Source organism: Bombus pascuorum, chromosome 2, assembly GCF_905332965.1.
Source record: "Bombus pascuorum chromosome 2, iyBomPasc1.1, whole genome shotgun sequence".
In the NCBI taxonomy this organism is placed as follows: Eukaryota; Metazoa; Arthropoda; class Insecta; order Hymenoptera; family Apidae; genus Bombus; species Bombus pascuorum.
In genome coordinates this window covers 14,175,599-14,199,882 of record NC_083489.1, presented here as the reverse complement: position 1 = coordinate 14,199,882, position 24,284 = coordinate 14,175,599, and the positions used below count along the sequence as shown (strand labels likewise).

At 37.8% G+C, this 24,284-nt stretch overlaps 5 protein-coding genes across 31 annotated transcripts; 3 read left to right on the top strand and 2 right to left on the bottom strand.

The window, feature by feature from the left end:
- Positions 1-39: 39 nt before the first annotated feature.
- Positions 40-2,853, top strand: LOC132916665 (exopolyphosphatase PRUNE1). Of its 2 annotated transcripts, none has more exons than XM_060976866.1 (6): positions 40-302; positions 1,345-1,480; positions 1,567-1,838; positions 1,964-2,205; positions 2,284-2,445; positions 2,525-2,853. In XM_060976866.1, exons 1-6 carry the CDS (start codon positions 230-232, stop codon positions 2,702-2,704), a joined length of 1,065 nt encoding a protein of 354 aa, XP_060832849.1. In that variant the 5' UTR covers positions 40-229; the 3' UTR covers positions 2,705-2,853. The 2 variants fall into 2 exon arrangements, with proteins under 2 accessions (XP_060832849.1, XP_060832848.1); XM_060976865.1 differs by having other exon boundaries at positions 41-302; positions 1,239-1,480.
- A 470-nt stretch (positions 2,854-3,323) lies between these two features.
- Positions 3,324-11,317, top strand: LOC132916655 (discoidin domain-containing receptor 2-like). Of its 4 annotated transcripts, XM_060976833.1 has the most exons (16): positions 3,324-3,479; positions 3,556-3,765; positions 5,113-5,290; positions 5,399-5,504; positions 5,811-6,036; positions 6,357-6,504; positions 6,664-6,965; positions 7,091-7,304; positions 7,401-8,033; positions 8,233-8,390; positions 8,473-8,637; positions 8,716-8,825; positions 8,911-9,090; positions 9,173-9,265; positions 9,355-9,496; positions 9,647-11,317. In XM_060976833.1, the coding sequence occupies exons 3-16, from the start codon at positions 5,206-5,208 to the stop codon at positions 9,977-9,979; spliced, it is 2,895 nt and encodes a 964-aa protein (XP_060832816.1). In that variant the 5' UTR covers positions 3,324-3,479; positions 3,556-3,765; positions 5,113-5,205; the 3' UTR covers positions 9,980-11,317. The 4 variants fall into 4 exon arrangements, with proteins under 4 accessions (XP_060832816.1, XP_060832817.1, XP_060832815.1 ...); XM_060976834.1 differs by having other exon boundaries at positions 3,324-3,765; positions 5,119-5,290; XM_060976832.1 differs by having other exon boundaries at positions 3,324-3,765.
- On the bottom strand, positions 11,252-14,869 carry LOC132916666 (ubiquinone biosynthesis protein COQ4 homolog, mitochondrial-like). 4 transcript variants are annotated; one of them, XM_060976869.1, is made up of 5 exons: positions 14,205-14,839; positions 12,681-12,943; positions 12,212-12,570; positions 11,706-11,929; positions 11,252-11,575 (listed from the first exon to the last, which is right to left on the bottom strand). In XM_060976869.1, exons 3-5 carry the CDS (start codon positions 12,509-12,511, stop codon positions 11,398-11,400), a joined length of 702 nt encoding a protein of 233 aa, XP_060832852.1. In that variant the 5' UTR covers positions 12,512-12,570; positions 12,681-12,943; positions 14,205-14,839; the 3' UTR covers positions 11,252-11,397. The 4 variants fall into 4 exon arrangements, with proteins under 4 accessions (XP_060832852.1, XP_060832853.1, XP_060832851.1 ...); XM_060976870.1 differs by lacking the exon at positions 12,681-12,943 and having other exon boundaries at positions 13,804-14,869; XM_060976868.1 differs by lacking the exon at positions 12,681-12,943 and having other exon boundaries at positions 14,113-14,841.
- A 168-nt stretch (positions 14,870-15,037) lies between these two features.
- Positions 15,038-19,057, top strand: LOC132916663 (protoheme IX farnesyltransferase, mitochondrial). Of its 4 annotated transcripts, XR_009660156.1 has the most exons (9): positions 15,038-15,272; positions 15,381-15,502; positions 15,577-15,850; positions 15,941-16,136; positions 16,225-16,400; positions 16,484-16,801; positions 16,894-17,155; positions 17,953-18,044; positions 18,122-19,057. XR_009660156.1 is itself a non-coding variant. In XM_060976863.1 (7 exons), exons 2-7 carry the CDS (start codon positions 15,428-15,430, stop codon positions 17,103-17,105), a joined length of 1,251 nt encoding a protein of 416 aa, XP_060832846.1. In that variant the 5' UTR covers positions 15,038-15,272; positions 15,381-15,427; the 3' UTR covers positions 17,106-17,300. The 4 variants fall into 4 exon arrangements, 1 of the variants encoding a protein (XP_060832846.1); XR_009660155.1 differs by having other exon boundaries at positions 17,953-19,057; XR_009660154.1 differs by having other exon boundaries at positions 17,424-19,057.
- LOC132916656 (tRNA-dihydrouridine(16/17) synthase [NAD(P)(+)]-like) lies at positions 17,299-24,265 on the bottom strand. Of its 17 annotated transcripts, none has more exons than XM_060976840.1 (11): positions 23,984-24,211; positions 22,620-23,910; positions 21,201-22,565; positions 19,334-19,606; positions 19,081-19,240; positions 18,817-19,012; positions 18,484-18,732; positions 18,218-18,363; positions 17,929-18,026; positions 17,607-17,765; positions 17,299-17,520 (listed from the first exon to the last, which is right to left on the bottom strand). In XM_060976840.1, exons 3-11 carry the CDS (start codon positions 22,245-22,247, stop codon positions 17,362-17,364), a joined length of 2,487 nt encoding a protein of 828 aa, XP_060832823.1. In that variant the 5' UTR covers positions 22,248-22,565; positions 22,620-23,910; positions 23,984-24,211; the 3' UTR covers positions 17,299-17,361. The 17 variants fall into 17 exon arrangements, with proteins under 17 accessions (XP_060832823.1, XP_060832820.1, XP_060832822.1 ...); XM_060976837.1 differs by having other exon boundaries at positions 21,201-22,793; positions 22,859-23,910; XM_060976839.1 differs by having other exon boundaries at positions 21,201-22,784; positions 22,859-23,910.
- Positions 24,266-24,284: the final 19 nt, after the last annotated feature.

Sequence of the window (24,284 nt, the reverse complement as noted above, 5' to 3'; positions counted from 1 at the left end):
AATACCTCCGAGTATGCTCTGATGTGCTCGACAAAATTCAATAGCACTGGCCAATAATTTTCAATACGTTTCTTTGTTAACTTTTTTCTATATTTAATACAACGACTACTTGTTTGTTCTATACTAGCAACCAAATAAACCGACAGCTTTTTCAAGAGATCTCAAAATTCACACGTAATTAATAGACATGAATTCGCAATATATGAAGTCAGTTGATTAGTTATATTATATGTACATAAACAAATCCTGCAACATAGTAAAGAAGCATGGAATCATTTCTATCCGCATCGAAAGCAGTCTTGGTAAATTTCTGTTTTGTTTTAATTGGCCTGCTGTAGTGAATAAAGTTATATTTTTCGTGAATTGTAACAAGACAGTAATACACGTGTTCACTTCTACTAAATAATAATTAAGTACTAAATAATAGTATGTAGTATATATAATAAGCTAATGTAATGCAATTGGATAATTTATTTATATCACTAATTATTACTTTTCTATGTTTTTCCATATCATTAGTTTCATCGTAATTATTCCTTTGTTATTATATTATATTGCATTAAGGACATGTTAAAATTAATATTGATATCAATATCTATTTATATTTTGATATTTATAATAATAATTTGACATTCATAATTTTTCGTCTAAATTTATACCACGTACATCTATCACAACGTAGGTGACGAGAAAAATTATAATTACATTCTTCTTAAGAAAATTTTGCCCGAGAAAATTAATACCACGAATTGCAACTATAGTTGGTAGCAGTTACTTGTGACGTAGTATGTCACAGATAATTTCAGTTCGCATCTTCTGCGCGCCAAATCTTTGAAACATTTAAAATTGTTAGTCATTAAAAAATCGAAATATGTTATCCTACTTTGCTTAAAAAAAGATAAAATAGCTGGAATTATTGTATTATTTAACCAGTATTAGATAATAAATTGAATATGTGTGTAGAAAACTGAAAATAAACTTGAAAAATATAGGATATTTAGTTATTTATCAACAAATTGTTATTTTGCGCAACTATATGTAAAAATGAATTGAAAATGAAAATCCGAAGCAGACAAATTTCGAAATATACAAGTGAAAGGGATAAACACTAGTGGATAAAATTATTGGACGATAATCTAAGATATCGGTATAATAGGAATAAGAATCTTTTTATAAAAAAATTTTTAGAAGGGACAAAGTAAATATTTAACGAGGGACGGATTTGTATATTATTTTAGTCGAAGCCGTTGGCTTACAAAAGAATCTGCATCGTTTTGGGTAATGAATCTTGCGATCTAGACTCCGCCGTATCGGCATTGATTCAAGCTTTTTCTGAATATTTAGACGGAATTAAAAGGAAGGAAACAGATTTAGCAGTTATTCCGTTGATGAATATATCTGAAAGAGAGTATCGTGTAAAAACTGAAGTCGTATTCTTTATGAAACGTCATAATATATCTTCCAACTTGCTAACATTTCGGTAAGTTACAAGATTTTTTAACAAGTGTTATAGAATGAAAAAATGAAAGTAAATTATATAGATAGATGATCGTATGTATATTATAGGGATCAAATAGATTTGAAAGCTTTAAAGAAGAATGTGGAAACGAAATTGGAACTGGTGCTCGTTGATCATCATAACCTTCCGGACGAAGACATTTATCTAATGGATTCTGTAGTAAAAATAATCGATCACAGACCACAAGACGAACGGTGGCCATGGCCTGGTAGAGAAATACATCTGGAGAGCGTAGGCAGTTGCGCGACATTAGTGGCGCGAAATTTATTTGATAAACATGCAGAAATAATAGACTCGCAGATATCGAGTCTTCTGAGAGGTAAGCAAGCAAATCAGCAAGCAAACAAACAAGATTGCTTTGATTAAATTTTACTCGAATATATTATTCAGACATCAAATTGATTTTGCGTTATTTAAACGTAATCGTTGTTGCAATTTTTATAGGTCCAATCTTGGTCGATACCTGCAATTTTTCAAAAGAGGCCAATCGTGCTACTCCCGCCGATGTGGAAATCGTGGAATCTCTGGAAAAAGTTGGACTATTAGATCTAGACAGAGATAAAGTATTCAACGAGCTCGTCAAAGCAAAATCTGATATTAGCGAATTGACTATCGATGATCTTTTGATCAAAGATTTAAAAATAATTGTTGGCATACCGATTGTTGGATTGCCTATATTGGTGAAGGTAAAAGCTAAAGCATACACGTATTTCCTTCTTTTATGTATGAATTGTAATTCATTCAATTTGCATATCGCACTTTAGGATTTCCTCGATTTACAAGAGGCTCATCTAGAAAGTCTTGGAAATTTTGCCAAATGTAAAAACACTACGATCGTCGTTCTAATGGGAATGCAACTTAATGCGCAAAAAATATCTCGAGATATCGCTGTTTTTTCGTCTCATGCTAATCGGCTAAGAGATAAGGTTAGCACAATCTTTCCGTTTTTATTTTATTTGATTTGTCAATAGAGATACAATCTTGGGTCAATGTTACTATTAACAGATAATAGAAGCTTTAATGGTGTCTACGCAACCATCTCTCGAATTGAATTTGATTAGAAAAATTCACCAAGAAGATGGAGATGTTAATTTGTTCCTTTATGAACAAAGAAATCTACGTGCCACGCGAAAACAAATTTTACCGATCATTCGAGATACCGTTTCGTTGGAGTGTCGATGCTGAATAACTATTCGTGATAGGATCTCTTGCTTGAAGTTGAATTTATAAAGACAAAATGCGAGAGATTATAAGAAGTCACATTTCAGATGGCAGTGTCAGTTCCTTGAGTTCAGTCTTTCAAATAAATGAAATAAGAACAATAGGAAACAAAATGACTCATTTTATTTTAAGCTACGTTGTTTCAAAACATATTAATTTAAGCTAAGTTGTTTCGAAACTCGTTAATTTAAGCTAAGTTGTTTCGAAACTCGTATTATAAATAACCAACACATTTAAACGCGCGAAATTCCACAGAATTACCTTATTTCTTTTGTTACATGAAGGGAGAAAGAGAGAGAGAGAGAGAGTAAAATACAGAGAGAGAGAGAGAGAGAGAGAGTAAAATACAGAGAGAGAGAGAGAGAGAGAGAGAACGAACGATCGATCGATACGATTACAAGTTGATGGTGCTTACTCCAATTTTCTTCGAGTTAATTATGCTCTATGCCGAGTGTAACGTACATGAAAGATCGATACCATTCTAACGATATCAACATCGTTACTACGATCGGAGATACATACATTGGAGGGATGATATTCCCCTATATCCCCTTTCGCCCCACTCTTCTCCGCCGCTCCTATATTCGAGCAAACTCACCACCACCACGGTCCGATACCATGGATGTTGGGCTAAAGCTTTGGTCCAGGGTGGCGGAGTTTGCATTGAACTACGTTTCGCGAGAAACGCGACAAGACGAACAAATTTATTCGCCGAAAAGAGTCGAAAAACTAACCGAACGTGAGAAAATCTGTCAATTATATAGTGCGGGTAGCAACGATTCTTACGAGTTGTCGTTTTTTCTTTTTCTAATTAGGACGTGCACCGTATGTATATACGTATATGTATAGAGAAAAGGAACAAGGAAAAAGGAGAAAAGTTCAAAGAGAAATTAAAATTACGATAAGTCGGTGCACTTTGATTCGTGGCTAGCTTTACAACGATGCTAAATTTCTTTCGTTTTTCAAAATTTGCCGTGTTCACGTATCCCGTATACGCAATAAGTGACATGCGTCAAGCTTAAAAGGTAAGCACCCTTTGACATTGAGCTTTTTATCAAACCTATCGGGTATAAAGATCCAAACGTAATAAGTGTCATATCGCATCAATTACGGAAAAGAAGACGCACATGTTTCATATTTAATAACAATTGATGCAATTCATTTTACATGGATGTAATAGATGTAGAAGAAATTTGGTAATTATAATTTTGATAGCCGAATCGAATGAAAATTACATTATGAAACAGATCAGTTTCAATAAGGAAAAGAAAAATTCAATTTTTTTAATTTTTATAAATTTTTATAAATTCAATTTCGTCGGCTTATTTTGAATAATATCAAGTATAAACGGATATTATTATATCTATCGTTGCAATTATTAAAACGAATACGTGTGCGTGTGCGCAACGTGTAAATAGCAAATACATACATGGATCGAGAGAAAAATACTTAACGGGACATAATAAGATTTCTCTAATCGTAAGAGAAAAGGATGATTCGACGATCCTGTATATATTTACATTTGCCTCTGCGTTTATATTTATGTTTACACAATGACGTATATACATGACATAGTTAAATAACATAAATATTATAAATATTGAACCGTTTGCCGAAAACGAACAAAGTCCTAACAAACGAAACAAATGGTGCAAACGAGTCGAACATGGTCATGCTCTTCCTCTTCCTGCGGCACGCTCGTATTGATCGTACTTTACTTGTTGCACGCACACCCAATACCTATCCGGGACCCCGTGCGCATTCCCTAACCCTCTTTGTCTTCATTTTCCATCGGTGAATCTAATTAACGTGCAACTTGCGAATTGCCAGCTGCTAACCGCCGACCGTACAAGCGCTAACCTATCTAATATCGATAGTAAGAGCGATACTCAATAGCGGTTTCGATAGTTTCAATTTCTTCGTCTCTCAACCATCGACAATCTACGATCGATTCTTTTTAGATCTTTCTTTCATAAGTACGGCCAGATACCTAAAATGAATATAGTTTCCTCTTTCTCTTTGGATATACTTGAACATCGAACGCGTCTCGCGTGTATTAACGTGCTGCCCTAGTCCTTTCTCCCTCCTTTAATTTCATAAATCATATTTCTTTTTCTTCGGCGCGGTACGATTAATCACGTACCACATGCAACATCCACACCTACGACGACCATCAATCGCGTGTATTTCGTTTTTACAGTAAAATAAATTGCGCCACGATATGGCTTGAAAAGCAAATAGCGATTACTCGTATTACACTTATGATCGATAACACGTAATATCTAAGCTGAAAGTTATTATAGTTGAAATTAAAATATAGTAAGTATAGTTAATGTACAGTTAATGCGATTAGTTGATTAAGCAATATACAGTTACAGCTTGAGAAATCGAACAATGTTAGCAAAGGACTCGGTCTATCATGAACTGTAAAGAAATCGAGAACGATAGAAGATCCGGATATCGAGATGCGGTGCATCCTAACGGTTGTCTCATTGGGAGTGCTTCTGGCAACTGTTCGCTGCAGAGAGAATTCAACGAAAAACGTTTTCGGTGAGGAAATGAGCGATTAAATATAACGATATCGAAGGAATTAATTGTAAAAAGATATGATCGATAAAATAAGGCTTGTATGTAAATATATATGTTCGCAACTTGCAGATCAGTGTATCTTTCCCCTTGGCATGGAAGAGGGAAAAATTCCAGATGATGCGATCACCGCTTCTTCTAGCTACGAAACGAAATCCGTGGGCCCCCAAAACGCAAGGTAAATTGTTTTAAATGATCGTTGTCGATAAAGGTAAAATTATGCGTACTATTCGATGCGTTTTACCTTCGAACGATTAGATTTCAACGTTTTACGATTCTTTTATCAGCTTCGCGTCAATTTCGTTCCATTAAAAGTAAACACTACCAGTGGTTGGAATTTAAATAAAATAGTATAAGAGATATTCGGTTGAAAAATAAAATTTAAAACGATATAAATACATACGTATACGCAGTATGGTGTGGTATGGCACTGTAACGTAGCAGTTGGTAAGAAACGGCGATATCAGTGTTTGCACGTTTGCAGGATAAGACAAGAGAAGAATGGTGGCGCTTGGTGTCCAAAAGCGCAAATCAGTAGCGCGATAAGAGAATACCTGGAGATCGATCTGACGAAAAATCATCTGATAGCGTGGACCGAAACTCAAGGACGGTTTGGCAATGGTCAAGGTCAGGAGTATGCGGAGGCTTTCTTTCTCGAGTACTGGCGCGACACGAAATGGCATCAGTATAGAAACTTGATGGGTGACAGAGTTCGTGTCTGTGTGTGATAAATCGACCGGAAATCGTCTGCATTGCTTCGAATTCAAGCACAGTCGCATCGAATACATAAGTACTTACATACATACTTATATACATATGTATGGGTTGTCGCGAGGAAGGAATTAGAAAAATATAAGAAAGTTACGATATCGTAAGCTTTCGGGCGGTTATTCAAGGAAAAACACAGTCCTACGCTCTAGTCTGTACTCGAGAGCAAGGCGAGACGTCTCCGGTGACCGTTGATGCTGAGAAACAATGCGGCTACCGATATTCCTACGTCGATATACCGATCGAGCGTCGTTCGTTTCAGGTACTACGCGGCAACAGCAACACCTACTTGGTGGAAAAGCAGAAGTTGGACTTACCGTTTGTCGCGAGCAAAGTGCGATTCGTACCTTACAGCCAACATCCCCGGACGGTTTGCATGCGGGTCGAAATTTACGGATGCGTATTGGAACGTGAGCATTTCTATACCGTATATTTTACCGTTTGCCTTACCGTTTAGGCGTTTCGTCATTTCTCGTCTATCGATTCGACGCGTTACGATCTTGATAACGTGTACGTATTATAACACATGTACGCACTATACGAATATCGATTATTTTTCTCATCCTCAGAGTATGTCGCGAGTTATAACGCGCCCAAGGGATCGAGTCCCGGTCCCGGAGGACGAAACGTTCAGGATGCTTCGTATGACGGTGTCGAGATCGAACCTCTTGTTCTCGTAAACGGTCTCGGTCAATTGACGGATGGAATATTAGGCGAAATTTCTGAAATTCTCTCCTCTTCGACCAATGCTACGAACTGGATCGGTTGGTCGGATCGTACTACAATTCAGATTATTTTTCGTTTTCAAGAACCACGAGAATTTCAGAATTGTACCGTACACGTCGCTCGTATACCACAACTAGACGTCGAGGTTCGTTTTCTTTATTCTTTTTTTACAACGAGCTTATACGCACATACACAAAAATTTCAAAATTAAAAAATTCCTTTATAAATATCTTTCCAAAGCTGACAATTTTTTTTATTTTTTTTTCTTAGACATTTTCGCAAATGCGCGTTTGGTTTTCCACCGATGGTGAGAACTATCAATCGGAAGCAGAAAAATCCGAGTGGCCGATCGTTGCTAGATCGTCCGCTGCCGAAACGGTTTTGCTATCGATCCCTTTACAATCTAGGATCGGACAATTCGTAAAAGTGGAATTCAGTCTTGCCGCGAAATGGTTGCTTCTCAGCGAAATCACCTTTTATACTGGTAAGTGTTTAAATAATAGTCATATACGAGTACAAGAATATAAGAAAAAAGAAAGAGTTGGAATTAATAACGCTTTGATAACCGTATTGACCGCAGGTAGCACAAGTCGGTCGAACGATTTGAATATTTTAGCTGATGATCAATCATCGGAAATTCAGCAAAATCGAAGCGAACCACGAGCAAAATCCAGCAGCTCCGTCATCCACTCGACCATCAACTCCGTGAGTTTGAATGTAACGGATCTTTACCAAATCGACGAAGATGCCTCGATACCGGATGTCTTTCCCGTTGGTACTTCCCAAACGTATATCGGCCTTGTCAGCGGCCTATTGACAGTGTTTGCCCTTTTCTTAACATGTACAACATTTTTGATCAAACAAAGAGGCCGTAACAAAGTCGCTTTGTTGCAAAAGCATACAGCTCTACTGTGCGACTCATCCGCACCAGGCATTGCGATCTCTCCGAAGGATGTTAAACTCTCGAATTCGATCGTAACCGGATTATCCTTGATTCGCAAACCTATCATTATTGCCCCTTCCGATAACTTGCCTGATCGATCCAATACAGATTTCCAAACGGATGCCAAAGCTGCTGTCGTTGATTCTCACTTCGATAATTCTGACGCCCGTTCCACTCTATACGAGAGAACATACAGTCTGTTCTCCGAAGAAAATCTCGTGGTTGCAAACTCAAACGTGTCCTCCACTTGTACAGCCGAATCATGTTCAGGTGAATCTAACCAACCTTTTCTATACGACAGTTTATGTACCCTAAACTATTGATTTTCGCGCATATTTGTTCTAGTAAACTGTATTATGCATGTGCGTATGCATATATGATACTATATATATATTATTATTACGTATATTATGTTGCGTTATATTACGCCAAATCTCATTTTTCTTCTACCCAATTGAATCCATTTCAGATTTCAAGCGCAAGTCGAGCTTCACGACAAACAAGTATGCGGAAGTGACAATGCCAACGACTATGACATATTCGACGAAAAAAGCGTTTCATCTTCAATCGAGAAACACGAATCAAAGAATCTACGAGGGGTATTATGCGGCAACAGACATTTTAACGGTAGGATGATGGATCAGATGTGTTTATAAAAATTCTAATAAAGGTATTATATAGAGATTTTTATATAGATGTATGGTTGTAGATAAAGAGAAGGGAGATCCCGTCGACTATGAGCCCGTTTACACCGCTTCACATTCGCGAGGAAACCGTATGTTTACCAAGTACCATTGATTCCTACAACGTTCAGCGTGTTTCCAGACACAGATTAAGAATTCTAGACAAACTCGGTGAAGGAAATTTCGGTTTGGTAAGAAGAAACAATATCGATGTATTAAACTGATAGTTTACGAATATGAAATTTAATCGAATATGCTCCACTTATCAGGTCCATTTATGCGAAGCAAAAGGAATCACGAATCCCGAAGTAGGAGCGATCCAAAGTCGGCAAATTGTAATCGTTAGGTCTCTTTGGCGAGGCGTTGTAGATTCTTTAAGGTATGTTACTAATTCCGAAATGTAACGCCGGTTCGAAAAACCTTTCTTTATATTCTTATGGCATTTTGACTTGAGCAATACACAGGTTGGACTTTACGAAGGATATGCATGTTTTGGCGATGCTTCAAAATTCAAACATAGCAAAGATGATGGCCTTGGTAGAAGAGGAACCGTTTGGAGCTATTTTCGAGTTCGGTCGATTCGGAGATCTCCTTACTTTCTTAGAAAGTCGCGGTGGTAATTTGGACAGCAAGGACGATATTAAGTGAGTAAAATATCGTGATTATATATCAATAGTGTATTTGTCTTTTCAATTTCCTTTCTATTCTATTATATTCTATTCGCAGCTATGACAACCATTTAAGCTTTATTACCCAAATTGCATCTGGCATGAAGTATTTGGAATCCATGAACATTGCACATTGTGATTTAGCAGCCAGGTAAATAAATCGAGAAAAAAATTACAGAATCCGTAAGGGAGTAAATCGACTTAATCGATCCTCGATATATACGTTGTGTAATATTTTAGGAATTGCATCGTTGGTCAGGATCTGACAATAAAGGTGTCGGATCATGCCATATATTGTAACAAATATGATCATCATTATTTCATCGACGGGCATAATGTAAAAGTTCCTCTTCGTTGGATGGCATGGGAAGCAGTGTTACTGGTAAGTGACTGTTTTTTATTTCCTCTTCATCTCATCTCTACATCATCGTCATAGCTACGTCTCCTCGTCTTGTGTCCCTCGAGTATATGTTTCTGCTATCGTAACTTCGCTAAGGATCCCATTTATTTTCATTTTTGCCTTTCCTCTCAGGGTAAACGTAGTTGCCGAGCCGACGTTTGGTCGTTTGCTGTAACAATTTGGGAAATTTTTCTAAATTGTAAGGAGATACCATATGCGGATTTAACAGTGGCACAGGTTTTAGAAAATTGTGGCCGCTGTTACCAAAACGAAACGTATATCGGTGGTAATGGACAGCCCGATGACAACAACGACCAAAGAAATCATCATCGAATTCTTTCACAACCCGATCATTGTCCGGATGACCTCTACCGTATAATGAAAAAATGTTGGAGTACACGAATCGAGGACAGACCCCAGTTTGCGGAAATTCACCTATACCTCGAGAGACTAGCCCTCGATTGAACGTTCGAGATACTCGAGATCGAGTAGCACGGACCAAATGGTTACAATCAGCCAAGAAGCATCCTGTACGTAAATTTCAGCTTTTTATGCTGACTTAATCTGTATTTTCGCTTCATTAATTTCTTTTTTATATCTATTCCTAATGTATATTTCAATCCATCTTAAAAATATCGTAAAACTATTTCTTTCCCTCATTACAAACACTCTTCGTAATCGCTTCAGGATGCTCTGGCCATTAACTTTTAATGCTCAATTAGGTTTATATATAAATCAACTTTTATGCATATAGAAATATACACACACATTTACACTTGTACACACTCACATACATCAAGCGAGAGAGAGAGAGAGAGAGAGAGAGAGAGAGAGAGAGAGAGAGAGAGAGAGAGAGAGAGAAAGAGTGAGTGAGTTTCCGCAATTGTGAAACACAAAGCACCGTAATAAGAAATCATATTGTCTTGTCCTTCGATCAATTGTAAATGATCGGTTGTAATATGCAAAAACAATCGATGATTCAACATTGCAACCGTGATTCTTTACGTACGAATATTCCAACAGCGAAACAAATAGACGTTGCAATTGCGTTACAATTCGAATGTCTAGTACCTCAGCTTGTCTAGCGCCCAATAATGTTACAATACTGCTCATTCTGTATGTGCGAGGAATAAGGCGTAGCATATGAAAAATAAATAAGATTTACCGGTTTGAAAAAACGCGCGGCAAGAGAAATAAGTGAATTTAAACGATCGAGCACGCAAACGAATACAGCAGAAGTGAACTTTTCAATGGATCGTTAATATTTACTTTTTATCAAAGATAGGCGGAAGATGGTTTACAAAACGGGATATTGCATTGTTTCGCATGTATACATGAATAAATTCGCGTGCTCGAGTTTTGCATTCGAATGGGTTACGCCGTTACGCTGCAAATATTTGTAGAGTAATAGATAAAACTGCATATCAAAAAGATAGCTAGTAGCGGTTTGCGGGCGTTACTACAAACCAAATGGGACAATCAATATCATGAACGTTGTTTCATACAAATTAGACGATACGCGACTTTAAAAAGTAATTATCGATCGATTTGCTAACACTTACCGAATATTTTAGGATATTACACCCAAGCATTACCAATCGGATTGTATCCTCACGGGTGAATCGATCGTACTCTCATCGTATCGAGCGTTGATATCTACGCGTACGTTTCTATAGAAGCATAAATTTTTTTAAATGTGCGATTACATTGATCGACATTTGTAATACGAATCATACGTATCCCATTAAAAATTATATTCTTCATATTTCCAACGTTACGGTAAATAAAAATTGTTATACACTATCTAATAAGCTGTGTCTATTGTTGGTGTTATAATATATGTAAGACAGTAGACAGTTAGAGGGAAAAGCGTACGAGGAATTTCAGATTTCATTGCTAATGGTTTCTGTCGGCACCAAAGGGGTGATGTTTATTTCTCGATGAAAATCGGCAAGGGGTTGCTCCCAACGTTCTTCGAAGTAGATACCCAACAGAAATTTTGTACCAATTCCTGTGTTGATGGCCCAAGGCAGATGATGCTCGAGATATAATTTCCTTTGCCTAAAACGCCAAAGAGAAATCCAACTAATTGGACTGGATAAAATCCGGCGAATTGAATAAAAAGAAGATGGAGACAAAACCATCAACCGGTTGCAAGTATCGTGTTTCGAGATTTACTCGATGAATTTACCTTGGACGCAACCGAAACGCTCCAAATATCGCTCCGCTGAAACACATTGGTAATCGTAATTGTAACGCTTCTACCCACTTGACCGTCACTTCTCCAAGCATCGTGGTTGGCATTAGAAGTAGAGCATGATAAATATCGTGTGTTTCTCGATATCGTTGCATTACATATGCTAATTCAGTATCTTCAACGAATCTGACCGCAGGTCTAGAATCGGGGGACACGTTCTGTAACAGACCAATATCTTTGTTCCAATTTGCAGAAACGCGCTAACAATTTCAGTATATGATATAATTTGTAAGAAACGACCGATCAATTGGTATGATCACCGTCTACGTATATCTTTATCTAGTGCGCGATGCAGTAACAATTTTCATTACGAATTATACGTGTAGCGAAACGTGGAAAATGAAATATGAAAAATGAAGGGTGTGCGCGGATTGAATCGAATCAAATCGAATCGAATCGAATCGAATCAAATCGAGTGGAGTCAAGTCGAAAGAGCTTACGTTAACGTCCAAAAAATCGCAATAGATCCTGCCAAGGGTTCCTTGTGGTAATCGTCTTAGCGCGGAAAAGTCAATCGTAGACGAGGATATACGTGGTTTCCTGGCAAGAATGCGAGATCCCTCGGAGGTTGCGAGCATTTTTTGATGACAGTAGGAAAGAGCGTCGGTACCGGTCGTTTCTGCCAAGCATGCGATCATGTCACCGCGAAAAGGATCAACGAATGAGATCGCGGCTGCACCGGCCGCCAAAATTGCACGTTGCACTGGCGACAGAGATACACGATGTTTCGCGTAATCCATCGTGAAGGATGACGAGCAGCCAGTGCTGCTGAATAATCTTCGAAGTGGCCAGCCTGAAACTGACGGAGGACTGAATGAGAATCGATCGTGTTTCTTTTCTCCAGAAATTAAATTTATTCACTATAAAGTACTTTTGTACACGTGCATTATTAGTGGTAGTATATTGCACCTTCGAGATTTCGAAGTACGTATGTACAAGTTGTATTTCACAAGGTAAAGGTGATACGCTATGGCGCGCAACATCTTATTACTCATTTCTTCTATCCGGTAACGGTCTTATCGCTTTGGTATGGAATCTTATATCTTATTTATGACTATTACTATAGTTTGTCACGCTTGCTGCTCTTTCCCTATTCCCATTTCGTTCCCTCTTTTTCCGGCTCCCAAAAGCTTTATCATTCCACAACAAGGACACGTGATACGTGTCGAACACTAACACAAATACAAAACACTAAACAGAGAAATATGGCGATGCGCTTGAGGAAGCGAGAGCAACGGAGAGAGAAAGGAAGAGAAGAACAGAAAGAGCCGCGGCGACACATGGCACGACTTCGTTGCTCTGTACATCGATCATACAGCTTGCACTTTATTCGGCGTTTGGTCATCGGAAAGCGGAGAATACTTTGGTTCGGTCGATTCCTTCCTTCGAAAGGTTACCCAAGTGTAAACCAAGCTACCGACGACGCTTAAATTCAATCCTATGAAATTTAACCACGTAAATATGTAATCACCACCGATCATCATTCCGAGATAAGTAACGCATATATTTTTCAAACATCCGATTATCGTGGTGGTCAACGCAGAGTTATAAAGTGTACAAAGTATCATGCTGTAGGACAATACAAAACCCATCACACACGAAAGGCCAAACTGTACAAGAAAGAACACATTGTTCCAATGTGGAAATTCTATGATAGAATGCATATCTCCCATCCAATAGGCAATGCTAATCGCTGGGACAATCATAAACAATGAATTATAGTACATCAGTCCGTATTTTCCCAGTTCCTTTGAGTCCAATTTCTTCTTCATGTAGACACCGTTGGCAGCCGTGAAAAAATCGTTCAATAGGATAAAAAGATAGCCCTCCAAATTAAAAGCAAGATCATTTAACGCAGCCACCACTGCCCCGACTATCATCGTGTATACGCTCAACTGAACGGAAACACGCGCCCTTACTCCGAGAATATAGTATTCAGCGATCATCGTCATAAGAATGCTAAATCGTCTAAGGGCGGTGAACATCGGAAGGCTCAGCTGCTTCGTACCACCTAATCCAAAGATCATGTTACCGATGTAAATGATCGGTAATGGCCATATCTTGACACACGTTGTTACTTCTAGGTTAGGAAATTCAACGTAGCGCAACTTCTTTGCTGCGAAAAGTAACATGATCGTAGCCAACATTTGTCCTATGCCAAGCATTTGAAACGATGGAAATTCGAATGACGTCAGCACTGTCTTATTTACAACTGTGATCATAAATGAAGATAACCCGTAAAATAGGGCAGAACCGACCCTCGCGAACATCACATTTTTATGATTCCACGGCATAACGATCAAAATTGATAATATTTTCTTACTCTCTTCTTTTTTCTTACTTTCTCTCCTTCCCTTCTCTTTTCTCTGCGTTCCAATCACAACTTTTGTATTACTAATACGCCAAATTTATGTCAAATTTCATAAAACATACACTGGTATAACCTTATCATCCTTCTATCGGTTATTATTTCTCCTTTTGTGCTGCACACGTCGCCAACGAAGATTCCACTATCTTACTGGATGAATACTTAATGTTACTGAATATCATTAAGATTTGTTTGTAAAACGTAAAGTACACACACGAGCGCTTCTTTTCTCTCTAATTATTCATTAAGCGTGTTGACGTAATATTGTATCTTCTTCTATTCCTATTTCTATTTCTACCACGGTGTTGCACTACTCTTCGTTTATTGTTGTCGTTGGCACATACAAATTTTCTATCTCGCTTTTCCTTCTGATTTTCTCTTAATCTACTATCTTTGTTCTCAAAATGAATTTCAGTATATGTACGTAGTATACTTGCATACATACGTATATCGTGTTTAATTCTTTTATATGAAGATTAAGAATTTCTGCTTTGCAAAATTTTTATCAAATTCCTTTTATATCCAATAATTTATTTCATTTATAATAATTAATACATTGTTACTCATTTAATTTTCAGCCTGTTATTAACTAATTTGTTATAAATATCATTCATCCATTAATAATACTAGTATACATATTTATCACATGTGCAAAGTTTGGATGGTAGGAACACGATACTAATGAGCCATCTTATAATTAAAGGAGATGAAAAAGAGAAAAATATGTATCGTGAGGTATACATATTATTCTATTATTCGTCTTTCTCTTTTTATATATTAGTAAATATGTAAATCGCTCGATCACGAATACTTTACTAAGAAACGAGACTTGCTTACAAGGATTTATATCATTCTGAACATGAAGCGCTATCTTGCGATCGTGTTCCTCTAAAATTCGATCATACGCTGATGCGTTTAGGATTTCATTTCACAGTCTCTTTCATTCGGTCCAACTAGACTGAGCATGATCTGAGCTCTGGTTCAGTGTAATGAGTTTCTGTTCGATTATTTAAGCAAGCGTAGACTGTAATAGTCTAGTAAAATTATTTAAAGTTTCAGCGCAATGTGTTTTTGTTCAAAGGTTTCTTACGTAACGCGAATTAAAAGTTGTAAAAACAAAAATATATCATGATGTAAGTTGAACATTTGATTTTAGGGAAACCTTAAAGCATTTTATTTGCCATTTTTCGTTATTGGTTACATTATAATCGATAACCAACTGGTTCCCATGTTATTTTCAGGATAGAAAAAAGGAAACACTGACGATTTTATACGACGTATTTTTATCATGTTATTTATTTTTTGCTCAATCAGGATCTCCCGTAACATATGTCTATCATCGTTGAAACTGTCTATCGCCACAGTATGTGTGTTTACTTTTTTCCAATATTATTAAGTCTTCAATATTTTGTTACTTTTTCTGACAAATTATCCTAGTATTCTACCAAGGCTACATCAAGCGTAAAGAAATTATCCCGTACACAGAAATACCGATGTTTATTAGACACAAAAAATGTCAAAAATCAGAAGATATCATCTAACTTTGTTACATCGTTTGACCACCAAAAGTCTACCCAATGTGTAAATATAACAAACAATGAAAAGCAAAAAAATTTATATATGCAAAATGAACAAGAATGGCAGTGTATAAAATTAGACTCCGGCAAACTTCGAAAACATTGTTTCATGTTATCTAAGATACGGTTAACATGTAAGAGAAACTAATATCTTTAACAAAAACATTGATATTTTATATGATAATTTAAATAGAAAAAATGAAGAATCAAATGATTATTTTTAGCTTTGGTAGTTGTAACAACCATGGCTGGATATGCATTAGCACCAGGGCCTTTCGATGCTTTTACATTTGTTGCATGTTCTATGGGTACTGGATTAATGTCTGCAACAGCAAACGCTATCAATCAATGTTTTGAAGTTCCTTTTGATGCGCAGATGTCAAGAACAAAGAATAGAGTATTGGTTAGAGGTTACTTAACGTATGTAGGATATAGTTTCAATTGCAGAAGCATCCAGATTCTTTAGCTTAGAACTAGTGTTATATCTATAACAGAATTTTTCTAATAGACCTGGCCATGCAGTAATGTTTGCAACAATATCTGGCTTCAGTGGATTATTATTATTATATACCGAAGTTAATGGATTAACAGCTACTTTAGGTGCAGCTAATCTGCTTCTGTACACTCTTATTTACACTCCTATGAAACGCATTAGTATTCTAAATACTTGGGTGGGTTCCATAGGTAAGTATATTATGATACTTTTGTTATTGTATTTAAATGTTTTTCACCATATTAACTGAGATTACATATCAACTGTTATTTAGTTGGAGCCATACCACCATTAATGGGTTGGGCATCTTGTGTCGGCAATATAATATCTCCAGGTGCTTGGATAATGTCTGGTCTATTATATGCATGGCAGTTTCCTCATTTCAATGCTTTATCATGGAATTTGAGGCCGGATTATTCGCGTGCAGGTTATAGAATGATGGCAGTCACAAATCCAAAGCTTTGTCGTAAAACAGCATTACGTTATACCGCTGCATTAATGGGTCTTTGTTATTTAGCACCAGTTTGTGATGTAACAAACTGTTGGTTTGCCTTGTTATCGACACCACTTAACGCATATTTTCTTTACCTTGGTATGTCAAAAACATATTTGTACTGATATTTTGAAAAAAAGAAAAGGAAGAGGAATGAAAGTAAATTTAACTTTGTGTTTTCTTTTTTCTAGCTTGGGAATTTCACAAACACTCTGATAGTAGAAGTTCACGCAAACTGTTTCATTTTTCATTGATTCATTTACCTGTTCTTATAGTTCTTATGCTTATAAATAAGAAAAAGTGGTATAATGATGACAATAGACAGAGAAATACGATACTTTCCGAAGAAAAAAGCGACGCAGTTTTAATGAAAACGATTGCATCGATATTTTCGAGCACTTAATAAACTACCTTAAAATTTATGTCGTGATACTATAGGAATCATAATAAACTGTAAGTTGTATATAAAAATGACTCTATAATACTTGATGAAGCAATTTGTAGTATAATTCGTGAATAATAGTAGTTATCATAACTATGATCATGTATAAAAATTAATACAATATTCACAAAATATGATGACGTACATGTAATAGTATATATATATATTTATTTATTTATTTAATTTTTGTTTTTATAACTTAAAATATTATACAGTGTCATATTTTATCTTGAATAGCTTTCCGTTTCGCAGCAAATTCTATCGCCATTTGTCTTCTAGTTTTAGTTAAATTTCTGTGTCCGGCACAATCCAGGTTTTCCGTGAAACATTTGTTTCTACAGCACTGTCGGCATAATTTATGAACACATTTGAGACTCTACGGGAGAAAATGTAACGGCGAGATTAATAAATTTTATTCGGATTGATAACAAAAGATTATGTTTAAAATGAAGTTTTGCAAACCACTGGATTTGGACAATCGCAACACAAATCAGATCCTCTTTTCACGATGATAGCTGGTCTGTTGGGGCGACGCGCTATTCGTTTGAGCTTCTTCAAGCGTTTTCGTGATATCTCATTTCCTTCTTCGTCTCTGAATTTTCTTTTGACCGTTTCATTTTGCTACAAAAATTGAATATCGAAATAAAAAAACAATTATATCATATGATAAGGGAAAGGAAGAAAAGAATAGGGATAGGGACACAGATAGAAATAGGAGTAGAAATAGAAATAGAAGTAGGGATAGGAAAAGGAAATTGTTTGCAGTAGAATAGTGGAAACCAACCGTTTCAATCCTTTCAATTTCTAGCTTTTGTACATTCTCCTCTGGAAGATGACGTATATATGGTTGGCACAACCAGGGAGGTAGTTTTAAGTTATGATCTGAAATATAGAATGCAAGTAAGTAACAACGGTCATACTTTGGTGGTACATAACGATAGTATAATTAAAAATACAAAGGGAAAGTGTATACACAGCCAGAAGGAAAGTGGATGTATGTATGTCATGCGAATGAAAAATGAAGTATATAATGGATTATAATATAATCGAATATAATGGTAGAGCCTACGAACCGGACATTTTTTCCTGCCAGATTAAACGACCTTCGTGATAAGGCAGATACCGATCCCTCAAAGCGTATACGACGTTTCTGAAGGATTCCATGGTAGAGTTTCGGGCCAAATTTTCTCTCTCTTCTTTATTTTCTGCTAAACAAAGTCTACTCTCTTGTTAAAAGAACGCTGAATGCATAGGTCGATAATTTTGAAAATTATTTATATAATGTACATAGAGATTGAAAATAAACGGAAGCTACAAATAATTGATTTTTCATACGTACGTGTGTTGGAACAATTTAAAAAGATGACCACGAATGTAAGAAGGAGGGGCTGGATAACGTTCCACCAAATCTAAATATTCAAGCGCTGGCTCCCAACTAGGTGGATAACGAGCTTCGAATATGTACGGATTGTAAAGGTTGCCCTCTGCTGACATTACACCGTCAACACCGGTTTCCTCTATACATCTTTCGATATCTTGCAGACACTGTATGTTACCATTCGCAAATACTGGAATTGTGACGGCCTGTCTGAACGTTTGAAATAACAAGAAATTGCAACTTACTGGAAGATATACGCCAAATGAAGATACGAAGAGGAATTGTTAATCATACCTGACGGCTTTGATGTGATCCCAAGACGCGATACCGGTTAACGGACCTTTTTGTTCCCGAGTTCGTCCGTGCACGGTAAGTAATCGTGCCCCAGCGGTCTCGAGCATTTGCGCGTACTTAACAGTTTTATCGATCTCCGCAAATACACGAAGCTTACAAGTAACTGGCACACGGAGACTTTTGCTCAAAGTACTTACTGTAATATTTCGTAAGGGGAAAATAAATTAGAGATGTAACGTTATATTTAAGATTTATGTTACGAACCGATTCGTCGAAGCAAGTCCCAATCATCTTGAAGGAAAGCACCATAACGACCACGTTTCGCGATAGCTTGAGGACAACCAATGTTTATATCCACTGCGTCACAGTACGGTTCTGCCAAAAGTGCTGCCTCTAATAGCGTATTCGGATCGTTGCCACAAAACTGTAATAAACGAGATCAATGCGAATATGTGTTAAAGATAGAACGGCGATTAAAGTCGGGAGAGAGAGAGAGAGAGAGATGTGAATCGTATACCTGGACGATTAATGGGCGATCTTCGGCAGTGCTGGTAAGAGCTTCTCGTCGATATTTCGGATCTCGACAGAACACGGAAGAATGAAGCATCGGCGTGTAACAAAGTTGCGCACCATGACGACGACTTAACAACCTCCAGGCTAATTCGCTTGCGTCGACCATTGGTGCAACTACGTATCGTGGAGAACTTAATACATTTTCCCAAATATTCGTCTCAGATGTAGCAGAATCTGTGGCGAGTTGATCGGGCGTGTTTACTGAAACTGATGACATCTACAAAAATATACGATCATGAGTACGTAAGAGAAGGTAATTCATTAAGTTTTCAATTTAAGCGAGCAGCATGAGTTTTGTTCGAAAGATTCTGTTCTTACGATATGGAAACGATTACTCACTTACGGTACTCACTTTATGATGTTTAAATCTAGGATGAAAGATGTGGTGCATTCACACAATTATTCCCCCCGTTTCTTTCCCTTTTTCTCTACCATATTCCCTTTTCACATTTAAGTTTGCCAAGAAAAGAACATGGCGGTTTTAGAGTTTACTGCTTATCGCGTATTAGAGCCATTTTAAGCCGAAGAAGCAGCGGAGGAAACGATCGGAGTAATCAATCAATACGATGGATTTCACATTTCCCGTGAAAATGAAACGGGTCGCGAGCGACTTGTGAAGACGACAAAGGGCGCGGCACAGATGACGATGATGACGACGATGATGAACAAATGGAACGGTTGGAGAAGCCGGAATACGACGACAGAGAAGAATGCGTCGATCGTGGTGTGGCAGGTTTCGATAATTCCGATTCCAAAATAGGAGACAGCTTGATAGATTGCGTCATTTGTGATTTGATTTTGGCTGTTTGTCCTCTTCGAAAAAAAGATCGTGTGTTCGATCTCCTATATATCGTGGATGATCCAAGCGTTTTCTGTGATCGGACCAAGTTCCGATTCTGTTGTAAGTCCAATGAATCAGATTCTATGATTGACGATGAACGATGTAACGCACGAGGTTTCGAATAAGATCGTCGTGCTGATGTTGTTGCTGTTGCGTTAGTCGCCAACGTTTCCAACGGAACGATGAACGAAGAAGAGGCCGTAGCTGTGTGGGAAAGTGATGATGATGACGACGACGATGACCACGATGGCACCGATGGCACCGTTACCACCGTGTCCTTGATCGTCATTACATTCCGATTGCGATTGCGATTCCGATTGAAATCGTTAGTATCAATATCCTTGGACTTTGGTATCTGCGACGTGTTGGTCGCGTCCAACGACTGTTGTCGATTCTTTCTTTTCTTCCTGCACCTTCTTCTCCTTTTTCCTTTACTTAGATAGGTCCGGAGAAATCTTGCTATTCTTTCAAGGGTTTCGCACGAGTTTGTCGAAACGCGCACCACCTGGTCGGACGTATCGTCACAACTGGATCGTTTTTTGGATTCCAACACGTTCGGTCTGCCGTTTGCCGTACAACAATGCATAGTTAATGGAGAATTGAGTGCGGCGAAACAACAAAAGACAGGTGACGGTGTCGATAAACCAGCGGTGGTAGCGTTACAATCTCGAGACATCGTAGATTGTTCGGTATTCTTTGTTGCCGATGGCGAAATTGTCGAAATGTCCATGGCCGACGTGTTTTCATCGAATCGCGATGATTCGAGCTTGTACGCCGAGAAACAAAGTCGGAAATTTTTCTTTTCGTTTTCTCGATCGAAGTAAGAGGATCGAGTTGAAGGAGATTTTCCTTCGAGAAATTCGTTTCGGCTGTCGTTTATACCGCGACGCGAACATGAGTTTGCATTATTCGTAAAGGGTGATACTAGAGGATGAGGGGCGGAAATGAACTCGCAGAAGCCATGTCGTACCCTTCTACTCGTAGACTCGGCAACTATTTGCTGCACGGTTATCGTGGAAGCCTTATCCGTAACTGTTGTTGGTTGATTGGTGATTGTAGCGGCGGTAGTAGCAGTAGTAGCGGCGGTGATCGTGGTGTTTGTGGAAGTAGAGGTGGTGGAGGCAGCGGCAGCGGCCGCAGCCGCGGCAGCAGTGGCGGCTGCAGCGATCGCGACGGCGGCAGCGACAGAATTCTTCTCCCTTTTGTTTCGTACGTATTCGTAGGTGGTTAATCCGAGACAGGCGATGTAACCGTGAAAAAAGCATAAATGAAGTAAAAGTATTGCTACGATCGCCGAGAGAATTCCAATGGCGGAAATTGCAATTATAAGAGTGGTGTCCGAGGCAGGAACAATAAAGGGAATGACGGGATCGGTTGCGTTATTCTCCATTGTCAGATTTGCGAGTCGATCGAAGAATAAAGAGGAGGACAATTCGATGACGGAAAGACCAGTAACGAACAGGCTTGCTAGAATAGCGGAAATCAAACAAACTAGAAAAGCGCGATAGTTTCTAGCTCCGATGCAATTGTTGAGCCATTTACAGTGATGATCGAATCGGACGATGCATTTGTTGCAAATCGAACAATGTTTCGTCCTCTTGCTTTCGGTGTTTATGTTGCAAAGATGACATCTACCGTCCTCGATCACGTGCGAGTGTTTCTCTCGGTCGAATTCCGGTAAAACCTTGTTCGTTGGCTGAGATCTGACGCGTGGGTCCGCCGGGTCCAATAAAAGTACCGCCAAATGAGAGCAAATATGCGTAAAAAAGATAGCTGCTATCGCGATCGAAAAAACTGGACGTAAATTGGGTTCGAGAAGCGGCGTCAGTACCGCGAATGTATTTACCACAATAATTAAGATCACCACCCAGCCGGTCACTTGTTGGGGATGCAACGGAAGCTCAAGTCCATGCACGCGTCTAAACTTTCTGCGTTCCGGTCTCATCAACGTATTGCTTTGCCCCGAGCACCATTTCGATAGAATATCGTTCGTAATTCTACTTCCTTCGTTTCGCATAACGTAACGAGATCGTTTGTAAATACTTGCATCCGCTGCTAAATTATCCTCGAATCTGTCACTTTTCTCTCTTCGTCGTCGTATTCGTCGTTTTCGTCATCGTCGTTGTCGTCGTCGTCGTCGTCCCCGTCCTTGTCCTCGTCCCCGTCGACGACGACGATAAAGATAACGTCTTCCTTCCAGCTTTAATTTTTCTCATCCTCCTTACATCTTCCATTTTTTCATCGCTCTTCCTGCTCTTCACTCACCGTTTTTTCTTTGATTCCTCGTCGTGTCATGTCCTCTCGAATTGTTCTTGTTTCTTTCTTGTCCTTTATCCTATCGATTTTAAAAAATTTGCTTCTTACTTTAATTTTGATTCTGTTTTCTTACTTTTGATTCATCGTGGTCGTCTACGATCCTGCAGTACATGACAAGGCCCACTTGTCGAGAAACTAGATTCCACATCGTGCGACTCTTCTCGAGAATTTTCGGTAAAACTCGGTTTATGCCCCTTTCGATGGAACGCGCGGTTTCAATCGATATTCGCATAGCAACCTAATAAACCTGTGTAAACCAGCCGAAACGTACGTCTTAGATTTTTCATGGATATCGTCGTAAAATACAATTACCTTCTTCCAATAATTTAAATGTCTCCGATTCTTGCTCTAGAAATACGACATGCATATCCACGTATAGATACCAACGTATTCGCATATTTTTTGCCAGCCACTTCTGCCTTTCAAACGCCAGCGTCCTTTCTAATATCTCTTTTCTTTTCTTTATATCATGTACTGCATTCGCTGTATTTATTCGTTTACAGACTCGCATATTTCAAAGCTTCAAAGTTGACAAATTTTGAAACGGCAAGATAACACGTTCATTTTCGCTATAAAAGCAGTCTCGAGGAGCTTGTTCAATTTTGTGTTTTCTTCCAGTCGTATATCGTCTCTCATAGTCATAGTTTCTTACAAGTTAATGTCTAAAATTTTAATAAATAGGCAGTGTCATTGGTTCATTCTGCGATAATACATATGTATGTAAAAATGCGTGACGAACAGATGATACGATTCTCTACACCAATCACTGTATGGTTGTATAAGAAGATACATGTAAAGTATTTTAAAAAAGAAGTGGCTTGCGTTACACGACACTTGATGTGAAATCTCCGTTGCTACGCATTTCATTTGACATATAATGATTTAATGCCACTACGATCTGTGTGCGTCACTTTTACGGGGCAAATAAAATTTGATATTTTTATGACTTTTTTCACAAGTTTATATTTTCTGTAATACAATATTCTATAATTTTCTGTAATAAAATATGATATCGTTACAAATGTCAACGCTTTCACGACTTTATTATCGTTATTATATCGTTGTTATTATCATTATTATCCTGATTCTTCCAACGTGGGTGGTAATCTCAACTTCTACATACCTATGTCTTCCCTTTGAATGATATATCTACATATTAACATAGATATAAAATCGTACAACGGTCGAATTAAAACTTTCTCGATTTTGACACACACATCCGCACACATGCACGCAGCTTATGTCGTATAACGAAATTAGAATTTCCCCTAGCCCGTACTACATGTTTTCTTTTTTTGTACATTGTACATTAGATTCTCTACTTGAATTCTTGATCTTTTATCGTTTCGATATTCGATCACGTACTGTTATATATTTGTTGATTAGACAGTGAACTACGCTATTGTCAAAATAAAATATACATATGTATGGACTAACCTTACTCTTAATTCCCAGCTGTGAGGTTAGTCGTCAAGTTTTGTCAATATTAACGATGTAAAGGTACTCGTAGAGCAAAGTATACCTTCTCTTTGTTGCACGATAACCGTATATGTAAATAAGTTCGTCACTTGACAATGTTCTAATAATAATTTCTGATTTATTTCGATGTACCACCTTGAATGATACCGAGTGTTTCGAAGTTTCGAATAACCAAGTTATGCTCGTTTTCAAACACATTATCGAAAACATCGATATATCGATATGTTGTGAACGAACCAAATATATGTAAAAACGTATG

Coding starts and splice junctions, on each gene's coding strand:
- LOC132916665 (XM_060976865.1), top strand. CDS start 267: ATGGAATCATTTCTATCCGCATCGAAAGCAGTCTTG. Junction 1,839..1,963: donor GATATCGAGTCTTCTGAGAG/GTAAGCAAGCAA, acceptor CAATTTTTATAG/GTCCAATCTTGGTCGATACC. Junction 2,206..2,283: donor GATTGCCTATATTGGTGAAG/GTAAAAGCTAAA, acceptor ATCGCACTTTAG/GATTTCCTCGATTTACAAGA.
- LOC132916655 (XM_060976833.1), top strand. CDS start 5,206: ATGCGGTGCATCCTAACGGTTGTCTCATTGGGAGTGCTTCTGGCAACT. Junction 6,037..6,356: donor GAAACTTGATGGGTGACAGA/GTTCGTGTCTGT, acceptor CGTTCGTTTCAG/GTACTACGCGGCAACAGCAA. Junction 8,034..8,232: donor TACAGCCGAATCATGTTCAG/GTGAATCTAACC, acceptor AATCCATTTCAG/ATTTCAAGCGCAAGTCGAGC.
- LOC132916666 (XM_060976870.1), bottom strand. CDS start 14,065: ATGCCGTGGAATCATAAAAATGTGATGTTCGCGAGGGTCGGTTCTGCC. Junction 12,571..13,803: donor ATTACCGATCATTTACATCG/GTAACATGATCT, acceptor GTCCTCCGTCAG/TTTCAGGCTGGCCACTTCGA. Junction 11,930..12,211: donor GCGATTTTTTGGACGTTAAC/GTAAGCTCTTTC, acceptor GGTCTGTTACAG/AACGTGTCCCCCGATTCTAG.
- LOC132916663 (XM_060976863.1), top strand. CDS start 15,428: ATGTTATTTATTTTTTGCTCAATCAGGATCTCCCGTAACATATGTCTA. Junction 15,503..15,576: donor TGAAACTGTCTATCGCCACA/GTATGTGTGTTT, acceptor AAATTATCCTAG/TATTCTACCAAGGCTACATC. Junction 16,401..16,483: donor TACTTGGGTGGGTTCCATAG/GTAAGTATATTA, acceptor ACTGTTATTTAG/TTGGAGCCATACCACCATTA.
- LOC132916656 (XM_060976840.1), bottom strand. CDS start 22,247: ATGCGAAACGAAGGAAGTAGAATTACGAACGATATTCTATCGAAATGG. Junction 18,364..18,483: donor TTTAAATTGTTCCAACACAC/GTACGTATGAAA, acceptor ACAAGAGAGTAG/ACTTTGTTTAGCAGAAAATA. Junction 18,027..18,217: donor CTGGCAGGAAAAAATGTCCG/GTTCGTAGGCTC, acceptor TCTATATTTCAG/ATCATAACTTAAAACTACCT.